This window comes from Dipodomys ordii, unplaced genomic scaffold (genome assembly GCF_000151885.1).
Source record: "Dipodomys ordii isolate 6190 unplaced genomic scaffold, Dord_2.0 Scaffold98, whole genome shotgun sequence".
In the NCBI taxonomy this organism is placed as follows: domain Eukaryota; kingdom Metazoa; phylum Chordata; class Mammalia; order Rodentia; family Heteromyidae; genus Dipodomys; species Dipodomys ordii.
Window position 1 is genome coordinate 10,211,809 of NW_012267314.1, and position 13,391 is coordinate 10,225,199.

At 35.0% G+C, this 13,391-nt stretch overlaps 1 protein-coding gene across 1 annotated transcript; it reads right to left on the reverse strand.

Moving 5' to 3' along the window:
* Window positions 1–2,418: 2,418 nt before the first annotated feature.
* Window positions 2,419–4,576, reverse strand: LOC105993653 (gap junction epsilon-1 protein). Its single transcript, XM_013026968.1, has 3 exons — window positions 4,538–4,576; window positions 3,306–3,488; window positions 2,419–2,814 (listed from the first exon to the last, which is right to left on the reverse strand). The coding sequence occupies exons 1-3, from the start codon at window positions 4,574–4,576 to the stop codon at window positions 2,419–2,421; spliced, it is 618 nt and encodes a 205-aa protein (XP_012882422.1).
* Window positions 4,577–13,391: the final 8,815 nt, after the last annotated feature.

Sequence of the window (13,391 nt, forward strand, 5' to 3'; positions counted from 1 at the left end):
CCTCCTGAGTAGCTAGGATTACAGGCATGAGCCACCAGCACCCAGCCTGTTACTTCTTTGCTATGGTTTTCTGTAGACCAATATATCTTTGTGTCTTTTCCATTCTTTGTTCCATAATTCTGTACTGAGAAAAAAATGCTGCTTTCTGTTGAGGGTTGTATATTCCTGTTATCTCCTGACTATTTCTTCAGGACTGGAGCATATTAACATTCCCTTATTTGAATATATTTGTAGTTGGGGATGAGGTTGGAAGATAACAAAGTTATCTTCCACCACCACCAACACAGCAGCACATTGGCTATTATGTAGTGAAGCACAGAATTACTGACAACAATGAAGCATTTTTTCTTTTTTTTTCTTTTACTGTCGAGACCTGATTATGACATTTTTCTATGTCGAAGGGCCTAAACTCTCCTCCATCTAGCTCTGGACAGTTTCTGAACGACCTGATATTATCATCCATAATGGAGATAGAATCTTGGCAAGTAAGAGGTGGGAAGAGATGCAGAATAAAATAGGACTAAAAGATAACCACAGGAAGGAGAAATGGGAGCAAAATTAGAGCTAGAGTTTTGATGGGAAAGTTAACAGCTTTGCATTATCCCTTTGAATACATGTGTATGTGTAATCATTTCACAGTAAAAGTCTCAGTTTCAGTTTTGATCAGAACTAATTTGGTGGTAAATGACAGAAGATCCATCAATGTAATCAGGGTAATAAATACCTGTCGTTAAACCTTTCAAGTTTATTGCATGTGGCAGTAATTTATCTTCTAGTATAATGAGACTTATATCCTATTGTTAGGTCATCCCCCCCAAACAGAGATAATTCTTCCTCAAAGATTCCATCAGAAAAATAATAAAGGAAGGCCGTGGAGACTTGAGCATTTACCTCCCCATGGATGTGAAAGTGTCAAAATTACAGTTTATATTTTCAACATTAATATTAACTGTTCTAACACTATTTAGTCACCCACGTAAGTAAAATGAATAAGCTATTTATGTAAGAGATCTTTCTGAATTTATGTAATTTTTGGTTCAGAAACTTTTTTGAGTATTTACAGGTAGAAAATACTGGCCATCCAACAAGATAAAAGACCCTGTGTCTGACATCCAATTAAAAATTACCAAACCTGCAGAGGTGTAGGGGAAGAAAATCTGGTCCGTAATGAAGACATGTGTGCTTATGGGTGGGCATTGGGGGTAGTCCCAGTGAGGACATATATTATCCATAGACAATTCAAATATGATAATAAAAGCTGAAACACTGCTGCTATTTATTAGTAAGAAGAGCCTGTGATTCTCCACAAAGACAATGAAGACATTATTCTGCCCCATCAGGCTGTGCTATTACACCAGTCTCCACTAAACTTTTACTTGTCTTTACCTTCTGTTTAATATGACCTCTTCAGGTGGCACATGTTCAATAAAAAGTACTCAAGAGCTTTTTGTGGAGGAGATTAATACATGACATCAGACATAATGCTTCACAAACACGTAAACACCGTACTATTCATTTGATTATCCCTGTCTCCCAAACAAGGATTAGAAGACAGTAGTACATGAACACGTTAAATGATATAAAATCAAGATGATTTTTGGTTAGGCAGGCACTGGCTCGGTACAACATTGGCTCGATTTAGCAGCTATTGAGGAAGTCAAACAATATTCATAATTTTGCATTTCAATGATGATTAATATAGCAGTTATTTTTATTAGCTCTCGATGGGCATAAGAAGACACATGAAACCATGTACATTGTTATCCATAGCGTTTCAAATTTATTTAGTGGCTAAATTTTCATGATATTTGATATTTAAAATTTCAGGAAAACAATATAATATTAAAATGTAACAATTTTAATGCTCGTTTTCTTCAAGTTAGTGATTAAACTATAAAAGTTACTCTTTAATAACTTTTAACTTTTGTGCTTAAATATGTTATAGTTTACATGAGTTCAAAGATAATCACATACTCAAAGTTCAAACTACATATTTCAGTGGAATGAGAAAAGGAGCTATTTGGGTTCTAGTCCAGTTGTATGACTTTGAGAACACAAATTAACATTGTTGACTATTAATTATTCTGTCTGTAAAAGAGATAATACATTTTTCTGGCTATGATAATGCTGTAACAAGTGTTGTATATTAGAAGTTTGTAAAAATACTACTTAAAAATGAATGAACATGAGTTATATGTATACTTTATTGTGAAATAAATGATAAAACAGAATGAACTGTTCATTTAATGTCTGACTTAGAACTCTGTTATATTTCATGATAGACATAAGGTTTAGATACAGCAAAGTGAGTTTAAAAAACATTTATATTTAAATCAAGGTACTCACTGAATAAGATAAAATTAAACAAAATGATTGAAATGGTACTGGCATAATTTTGAGTAATAATTTTATGATTTGTCATTGCCTAAATAAAAAACACAGTCTTCTAAATATGATCTCAAAAATCTCAGCCACACACAGTAGCATTGTAATCACAGTAAATGTATACATTGCAATGAGGAAAATGGTCTTTTCAAAGTGCTCTGGAACCATGCATTTTATCGTAGTCATTTTCTTCCCAAGAGATTCAGCGTCACACAAGTAAAGAGGTTTTACCTGGAAACCAAAAAGGTGAATCTGAAGCCAAAATGCTATCACTTCTAGACTAATTCTTAATAAGACAGAGAGGATATAAGTCACAGTGTAGATGGGCTTTTGAAGGATGCATTCTTGGTTGATGCTTTTACATGCTGCGTAAAGATGGAAAATAGCTCCAGGAACCAGGACAATCACCAGTTGTAAAGCCCAGAATACCTAAAGTGTGTCAGAAACACTGTTGTCAAATTGACTAATCCACATGTAACAAAAAATTGACTAAAAATTGGTTGATTCCACAAAAGTTAACTTAAAAAATGTCGTTTCATAAAGGTCTTATATACTAAAATAGCATAGTAATGTCTAACCTCTGGTGTAACGACCAAGATGTCTAAAACCTTAGACGTAACAGTGGTCTAGAAAACATACTTTATTAGAATTGTGCATGAATCACTAAAAATTTTAGTAGCTTCTTAATTTCTATATTAAAGACACAATCTGTAATATATAATATACAATTGAACATCCAAAGATAATGGAATTGTGGATTTGGAAGAAACAATTAACTAGCTCATTTTTTCTGAAATAAAAAGTAATGAAATTCTCAAATGCTTTCCTGTTAGACTACTCTTTAAGATGTTATATCATTTAATAAGAAAAGATTGCATCTGTTGATGAGTCAAACTAGAGGCGCACCTGGAAGGACTTACTTGTGGAGTGATTGGCCGGAACTGATTGTAACAAAAAAGATTGATTTCTCTCTTGTCTGGATCACAGCTGAAGTGCAAAGCCTCATTCCCATAAACTGCAAAACCTAACACTCCAAGGAAGAACATTCGTACGGATCCAAAGAAAAGGGTGTGGAACTGGCCAATCACAGTTGGTGGTTTAACCTGTCATGGTTTTAAGAGGACAAAAACGTGATTGAATAAAGACACCAAAAGAGGATGTTTGAAAGGACCTTTTCACAACCATGGTTTAAAATTTTTTAAGATTCAAAAAGATCCTTAGTGATGATAAACGCAGGTATACATTCTATATGCTTTCTCATGCAACTTCACTTTTTTAAAAAATATATTTTTTATCATCTTTAAGTAGTTGTACAAAGGAGTTGCCATTCAAAAATGTTTGTGAATACAATGAGACTTGATTAATGTCACCCTTTTTAGCATTTTCACCCATCCTTTGGAACCCACCCCGTTCTTAGTCTTCTTAATTTTGTGGGTTGTGCATTGAATTTTTGACTGCATCCCCCTCCTTTTCTCTACATTTGTCTGTCCCTTTTCCCTTGATTTCACCCTACCACCTTTCAAGTACTTGTTTTCTGGTGTTTATTTGGTTGACAATTGATTTGTTTTTTTCTAAGAAGTTATGCTGTTTGAGTGCTCCCATAAATTTGCCATATTTCAGCTAATACACTTGCATACACTTGAGTACCACCCAAAGTATTTATGTACATATATATTTATAAATGAATTCTGGCTTCCACATATAAAATGCAACAAATAAGCACATATTGTGCCCATCAAGCTAGTAATTTGGAAATATTTAAACGGCTTTGAATTCTGTTAATATTCTCTTGCCCTGTTTATTCCCTTTAAAACAAAGAATCACTGTCTTTTCTTAGCTAGTGTCTCTTTTGGGGAAATTGGATGAACAATTCCGCATTAAAGTTCACATTCATACTGTCTTAACAACCAAGCAGTGTTTAAAAATGTTTGCTATTGCTTAGCTATGGAATTGATGGTGAATTCCTTTAAAACACAGCTGGGAAAGTACTTCTTGAATTATTTATAGTTTCAAATTCAAAATACCTTGAAGCCTATGATTCTTATGCATAGTATCCTTCATAAATCTAGAGTAACTTATTCATCCAGCACAGGTTAAAATAGACAAACAAAACACGTACCAGTTGATGAGTTTTTCTTTGTATGATACTTACGCATCCTTCATAGAAGTTTTTGATGTAATTTAGAGACATGTTTCAGGAGATGTTATCCTGGCATCCTAGTTCTTGACGCGCGTAGCCGGTTTGCTCTGCCAGCATCAAACTCTTATATTCTCTCATGACTTTTACAGCAGAAAACACTTGTCACTGCACATTTCTCTCCCCTCCTCCTTCTTTTCTGACTTTTTTTTTTCCATAGGTCTCTGGGGCCCCAGTCAACTTTCCTATCTCCATCCCAAAACAAAACACAAACAAAGACACAAAAGCCCAGGGCTCGTGGTCAGGCTAATAATCCCTCGCTTGCAGGATCAGCAGAGCAGACCAGCCAGCCAGGAGTGCCAGCAAAGCAAGAGGCCAGCCGACAGAGGCGGGGGGCTCTCGATGCCCCTGCCACTGCCTAGGAATCACCTCGATGTAAAGCTTGGAGTTCCATTGCTTGGAGTTCTATTGGTCCTGTCTTATAAGTTCATTGTATAGGGCATAACCCTCATCCCTTCTTTTTTACTGTCATGGAATAGGACTAATTTCTAGGAAGCCCAAGGAATTATTACATAGGCTACAATAACTGCCATATCATTGAATCTCACTGGCCTTGTGCTCTATTTGTCTTCTTGTTGCAGACATGCAAACCAGGATCCCTGTTCTAAAGACCCCTAGGAGGGATTGCTAAATAAGGAGAGGTCAGGGTCTAGTATAAGAACAATTCTGAATTGCTCAGTAGCGTTTGTTGAAGGTGCTAGACACCAGCATGAGACAAGAGAGACAGGTTACTTTTGCTATAGCTGTTGCTATAGCCAATATCACTACTAGTAGGGATTATTAAGATGTTAAGATAACTGTTTTTGCTCACCAAAACCCAGAAGGATTGAACCACTGGGAATATTTGAACTGAATTATTACCATTTACCTCTTTTCTTTCCCCAGCCCTAAATATTTTGAAAATGAAAAGGGTAAGTTCATGAGTTTTCTAAGTAGACTAAAACTTGAAGGAATGAGAATATTGCTAGTTCAAAGTTGCTTAAAACTTTCACTCTAAGTAAGAGGAATGAAAAGTAATATCTACTATTGGGCCCCTCTGTATGGTATTTTCACAATAAAAAATTAATTGCTGAATTTAATTGTAACTATGATATGCCAGTGTTAATATAAATCTTGGAATCATGAATAATCATTTGACATTTTTGGTATCTCAAAATCATGGGAACAGAACAAACCTCTAATTTCATGCAGAACCCACGGTGATACTGAAAGCAATAAAAATGTGCATGTGTATTATGAATGACACATGAGAATCAACCTGGAACCATTACATATACTGTTATTAGGATCTACTCTAATTTAGTACTTTAATAGGAGGTTACCAAATAGAGTTAAAACTAATCCTTAAACTAGTCTAATGTTCTAAAACTCATTTTATAGGTAAACATCACTCTTATATCAAGCCATAAGAAAATTAAACCATAAAAAACTATAATACAATTTCCTTGATGAACGTAGATCCAAAGCCCCATAATAATATACTAATAAATTGAATTTTATAGCACATTAAAAGAATTCCACACCGTGACCAAGTGGGATTAATTCATGTGATACAGATTATTTGACACATGAGAATCAATCCTTGTGACACACCATATTAAAAAGAGAAAGAAACTACATGGTCATTTCATTAAACACAGAAAAAGTACTTGAAACAGTGAACAACACTTCATAATACATTTTTCAATAAAACAAGAGTAGGAGGAGCTGCCTTGATCCTCTATAGAGGATGCCATACATGAAAAATTATCAAGGTCATTATCAACAGGGAAAACTAAAAGTTTTTCTGCTAAGTTCAGGTACAAAGTAAAGATGCTTTCCACTATTCAAAATAATGCTGGGAATCTTAGCCAGATTATATTTTTAGGAAAAATATCTCAAGTTAGAAAAGTAAAATCACTGTACAGATAACATGATCATGCAAGCATAAAATAATTAAGACTCACCAAAACACAATTTACAGAATAATTTGGCATACTCAAAGAATCAAAAAATTAGCATACAAATGCAATAGTATGTTTGTTCACCAGGAAGCTGTATAAAAAGCAAATCATTATAAAATGTTATTTACAGCAGTAATAAAAAGTAAAATATTTAGTAAAAAACTCATCCAAAGAGATAGAAAACTTGTGCAGTGGGAATTGTATAAGTGGAAAAATAGAGAAGACAAAACAAATGTAAGGCAGATTTATAGATATAAAGGCAGATATATAGATATAAAGATGACCTACCTTAAAGAGATCTACTGAAGGAATGGGATCTTGTCAAAATTTAAATAGCATTCATTATAGAAACAGAAAAATAATAATTCTTTTTTTTAAATTTATTTATTTATTTTTTATTTGTGAACATACTGTACAGAGGGGTTACAATTACATGGGCAGGATAATGTGTACATTCCTTACCAAGCATTGCAGCCTCCTCCTTTGGTTTACCCTTCACATCCCTTCCCAGCCTCCTCCCTTCCCCCCCAATCCCAACCTAATTCTAAAATTTATATAGAACCAGAAAAAAAGATGAACTGTCAAAACAGTCTTGAGAAAGAAAAAAAAGATGGATGCAGCCCATTTCCTGATTTCAAAATATGTTCAAAACAATATTAGCTAAAACATTATCATATGGACATTAATGCATATAAACCAATGGAACAGAGTTGAAAGTCCAGATATAAAGCTATACAACTACATTTTCAACAAGGATGATGCCAAGAAAACACAATGGGGAAATGATACTTAACAGTTGGGAAAACTGGATATCCATATAGGAAAAAAAATGAAACTGGATTCTTATCTCAACCATATTTTAAAAAATCAACTCAAAATAGACTGATGACTTAAATGATGCCACAGGAAGTATACATATAAAGATTCTTAACATGAGGCATGAAATGTTGGAAAAGTCAGTAAATACCCAGCAATAAAACAAAACTATTAAAATGGTATTGCATCAAAAAAGCTTCTGCATATCAAAGGAACCATTGAACAAAGCAAAAATGCTTCTACTAAATGGGAAAACTTATTTGGGAGCTGTAAGTGTAACAAAGGGTTTATTTAAAATATTTAAGTAAGTCACACACTTAATGAAATACCCAAATACCTTGATTAAAAGATGGTCAGTGGACCATAGGTATGACTCAAAAGAAGATATCCAAATGACCAACAAGAATATGAAGAGGATAGCGTCACTACTTACTAGAATAATAGGAGTTAAAACCACATTGAAATGCAATCGCGTACCTGTTAGAATTGTTATCGCATGCATAAAAAGGTAACTATTGGCAAGGATGTAGAGAAAAGGGAACACGTATACACTGTTGGTCGGAATGTAAATTGGCACAGTCATTATGGGAAACACCATAACTGCTTCCTAAAAAAATTTAAAAATGGGATTACCTTAGTGATCCAAGAATCCCACTTTTTGATGGAATCACTGTCTTATGGAGTTGTCTGCACTTCCGTGCTCATCACTGCATTACTCAACAGTGACTATGATACTGACGAATCTAAATTTTCACTCTCAGATGAATGCATAAAGAAACTGTATTTACACACAGCGAATGTTGTTCAGATTTGAGAAGGATGAAATCCTGCCATTTGCCATCATGTGCATGCAAATGGAGGACATGAAAAATGGTGTCTGTCAGTGGAGAAAGGAAGTTGGGGGGGGGAGAAAAGCTACAAAGTTTCATTTACACCCAATTCACTTAGGGAGCTTTTATGGCAAGGTGGTTGTGGTTCCCAGTATTGTACTTTGGTATAAAGTAAAGTCTAAGTGTCTTTAATACATAACAAATATGTAGAAAAGGCACACATACACAAATGTAGCTATAAGAAATGATGGGTATATTAATGAGCTTGACTGATTAATTTTACAATGAGTATGAAAACATTATGTTGTATACCTTAATATATGTAATTGCTTGTCAAAGTCACCCCAATAAGAAGGCTGAAAATAAAGTTACATATAATGAGAGAGAGAGGGTGGAAGAGGGAAAGAGGGAGGGAAGGAGAAAGGAAGAGAGGGAAAGAAAGTGCTTGTTCGCCATTCTTTTGTATTCCTTCAATAAACATCCTCCTACAGTACCAACTACTCAGCAAGATGCTGGGGATGTGTAAGAACTATGTAACCCTTGCCTTCAAAAGACAAATGTACATATATACTATGTATAAGTGTGTAAATATTGTGCACGTGTATAAATGGTTGAGATGTGTGCTGCTAAGAATTAGCTTAAAATTGGACATATTTTGTGTTTAATCCTTCAGCGTATGACCATAAATGGCTTTGTGTATTTTATATCTGGTCAACAAGGGGATATGGTAATATCAATTTCCTCTCTAATATTCTTTAATTCTGTCTTTTGCATTGTGTCACAGTAATTTACTCTCCTCCTCATGAAATACCCAATGACTGTTGAATGGGTGGAATAGAGGTCAATTTAGATATCCACAATAGTTTGTTTCCCAAAAGGACGCTGAGATAAGTCAATCTGGATAGCTGCCTAGATTCATAAATCAAAATCCTTACTCAATTCGCATCTCACTGAAATCTCTGACCTGCCAAACCTGGGTTTGTCTCTCTGCATGAATAATTTATGGTTTATGGAATGGAATTGGGAATGGCTTAGTAGAAAGGTCAATAACCAATTATGTTATTTTGGGTAAGTGATTTAACCTTCTAGAATATGTTTCCATGTTTCCAAAAGGGAGGGATTGGAGACTACAATCTGTAAGTAATTTCACAATTCTGTGGTTTTATGATTCCAATTATTATAACCACACTTGGGGCTGTTTTACCTTTGAGATGTACAGTCAGTAATTTGGATGTTTCCAGCACTTGTTTGGCTTCATGGTTAAATTGAAGGCCATATCGTCTGTCTTTTTCTGTAAATTTTTGTTTTATCAATTTCCCCCCAACTCCAGAGTTTCTAGCTGCATGACACTTATAACTACTACTTCCTTGGACACGCACTCCATCTAATCAACCACATGTCAACAAAGGAGACTGTATATGAACCTGGTTTTTTTTTTAATCCACTGTAACAATATACTTATGTATTTAATGTCAGCTTCTCTGTTTCAGCTTTTCCATCTGTAAAATGTGACCATAATACTTGTTTGATAGGAATGCTTGGATAGAGTACATGAAATAATATCTCACATAGTGCTTAATTCATTCTTGCTTTCTCAATAAGTAATGCTTTTACTCTTGTTAACTTTATTTATTTGTTGAATATAAACAGCCATTTTTTTCAAATATGTGTTCTTTCCCATGTTTCCTTTTTTCTGGGACTTCACTTACATGTCTGTTAGAATGCTTGCAGAATCCCAAATTCGATTTAAATTTACTATTCATCAGAAAACATGATGACTACAAGGTTGCAATGGAGCAATATAAAAAAGATTAGTTACTGTCTAGCGTGCTTTCTACTGCTATAACAGAGCACACCAGTTCCTTTTCCCACCATTTCACCATCCAATTTCAGTTATCCACAGCTGACCAATATCCAAAACTTAAATTTCAATTTTAACTCATGTTAAAGTGAAATTGCACTGTGATGCTATAAAGAAGTAGTACTTTTTTTTGGTTGTGGGACTTGAACTCAGAGCTTGGGCATGATTCTTGAGCCTCTTTGTGCTCAAGGGTAGCACTCTACCACTTGAACCATAGCACCATTTCAGGTTTATTTTTTCAATTGTGAAAATACTGTACAGAGGGGTTACAATTACATGGGCAAGATAATGAGTACATTTCTTATCAAGCATTGTAGCCTCCTCCTTTGTTTTCCCTTCCCATCCTCCCCCTGCCCACCACTTCAGGTTTTTAAGTGGTTCATCAGAGATAAAAGTCTCATGGGGATTTTTCTACCTAGGCTGGCTTTGAACCATGAGCCTGAGATATCCCGAGAAGCTAGGATTACAGGCATGAGCCACTGGTGCCTGGCAAAGAGTGATTACTTTTAAAAGGTGATTAAGTCATGACCTCTGCCCTCAAATGAATTAATGCCATTATCATGGGAGTGAGCTAGTTATCTTGGGAATAAATTCCTGATTGAAAAAAAAGGTTTTACCTAATTTCCTTTTTTTTGTTTCGTGCAGGCTTACTGCTCATCCTCCGGTGGCTCCACATGGAGGCCTCAAAAGAGCTGGCACCAGGCTCTTAGAATTCCATTCTCTAGAACTGTGAGTCTTATATGCATTTTTTAAAATTTTGGTCCTTTTGATCCATACAGGGTATATTCTAGGACTCCAAGTGGATGTGTGAAGCTGTAGAAACTCTCTGTCTGCCTGTCTGTCTGTCTCTTACACACACATTCAAAATGTCTCATTGTACTGTGTTTCTGAAGCTTATGTGGCATGATCCTGTGCCTGAGTAATGAGGTGAAGTCAGGCAAATAGAGGAGTTCTAGGACCACAAGCAATGTAATGCGAGAGTCCTTCTGACAAACAAGACAGATGCTAAGTGAGCTGATGTGTAGGAGATAGAAGGTGCATAGTGCGTATACTGGACAAAAGGATAGTTGTCTTTCCCATGAAGATGGAGAGTTTATACTGCTTTTCAGAAAGGTGAACAATATAAAACTTATGAATGGTTTACTGGAATTTTCCACTTAGCAATTTTGGATGATGGTTCACTGTGGATAAGTGAACATCTGGGAGGTGAAATGGTAGAAAAGGGAGCCGGTGCACAATGTTACAGCAGTAGAAAGCACCCTCCGTTGGAATCTTTTTTTCATTATATTTTATGGTAAGTAGTAAATACGTTTTCAAGGGCATGCTATGAATGATCTGAATATCTACCATGAGGCCCTAACTTTTAAAGGTTTTACTGCCTTCTACTTGTACCACAATAGGAGCTAAGCCTTCAACATACATGCTTTGAGGGCCACTCCAGTTCCAAATGACAACGCTGGAGTCATAAATGTGAGAAACTAAAATGAAAAGGAGGCTGTGTTGTAATTTCAGACAATTTACTACTTTGGCTTTCCCTGAGACTTCCTGTAGGCTCCCAGTAAGCTCAACTGTGGTTCTACCACCGATAAGTTGGTTTCTATGAACTCTCTTCTCTGTGTCTCTTAACCTCCATCTCTAATGCTTTAATGAGTCCTGGAATGTTTTATGTTTTTAAACTAAAAATCGGCATAATCCTCATGTTTCTGAGTTCTTTCTGAGCCTGTGGAGCTAGAGCTCCAACAGAAGAAAGGGTATGAAGGAAGTACAGAAAGAGAAGTGATAATTAGGTCAATAGTTTAGAATCATAAAGTGATAGCTCTAGGCAGCTGAGGCCTTCACCCTGCAGGTGTGCCGGAAGATGGACTAGTTCCAGTCTCTCAGACTCCTGTCAACTTTTGGAAGCTCCTGTTCCTTCTACCACTGTCAGAATGGTCCATAGACTCTAAAAGATAGTCAGACATGGTACTCCTTTCACGAATGACTCCTATCTAAACCCAAAGGGGAAGAAGGTAATATTTAAGAAAAAATTAGCAGTTATTTTTTTCCATTATGGACAAGCTACAGTGTTTAATATTGAGTTTGGGTGACTTTTACCTCAGGTAATAGCAATTGCCATAGGCAAATGAAGAATTAGGCAATAAGGATTGACTCTGTGTGTGTTGTTAATATTCTTAGTGGTAAATTAATGAAGAATACAAATACAAGTGTATTACAATTGGAATATGAACTATTGACTTAGCATGCTTGAGTTTTCTTATTTCTTCTAATCACTTTAATGTCCCAAGTGGAGTTATTGCATGTTATGACACCATGTGTGGATTGTTTAGACATATTAATAAAAAGATTATATTCATCTTTGTTTAAAACGCTGAATTTTTAATTTGGAAATACCTAATTTTCTTTCTTGTCAACCACATTATCTATCTACCTATCTCTCTATCAATCTATCTTTCATTTGCCTATCTAAAAACTAGTGGGTTTAAAAAAAATACTTCACAGTCAAACTTGTAAAGCCTGTCTTATTACTACTCCTTTGCTAGGACTTATTCCTACTTCATTCCAGTTTTCATCAATAAAAATTGTGTAAGTCATCAACTTGTCATTTTTCATTGCTGGACATAATGAGAAATTGGAAATACTTTTGTTGCCTGATTTCATGTGCAGAAAATCAATGATTTCTTTCTGTTTAATAAAGCACTATATTGTAACTGTTTCTTAATTTTAGGATATTCTGAATCATGTTTTGTATTGTCTAGACACAGAGAAGTTTTTTTTTTAATTTACAAGTGTTTCTGTAATTCAGCTTTAGTTCATATCATCATTCTTGTGTGCATAATCTCCAGATCACTGAATTAAAATCTCACACTAAATTAGTAGGGTATCATTAGAACTTCCATTCCATATTCCTTTGTGGCATGTTACTAGGGAAAAGTCACTGCTTTGAATTACAATGAACTTGAGACACATTTAGCTTTTGAAAGCCGATTAATGTCTTTTGCTACTATGATCACCTAATTAAAAAACCACACCTTTCCTCTCCTTTAGGAGGAAAATTTAATGCCCACTTCTTATGAATTTCTAATTATTAAGCAAGAGAATGTACTAATCTATCTTTAAAGTGTTCCTGTAGATCTCAAGATTTGCATGTTCTGGAACTGGTAAAATTCAAACCCATATGCATAGTGATTATATTAATACTCTGCTTATTCTAATCACTTGAGTTTTATGACTCATATAAACTAAAATCATTTTAAAGTCCCCTCATATTCTGTGGTAGTTTTAAAATGAATTATTGTTTCCCAGCTTTATATATAAAGGACTTTTTACTTACCCAGGTGTAATAGTAGTTTTTAAAATAG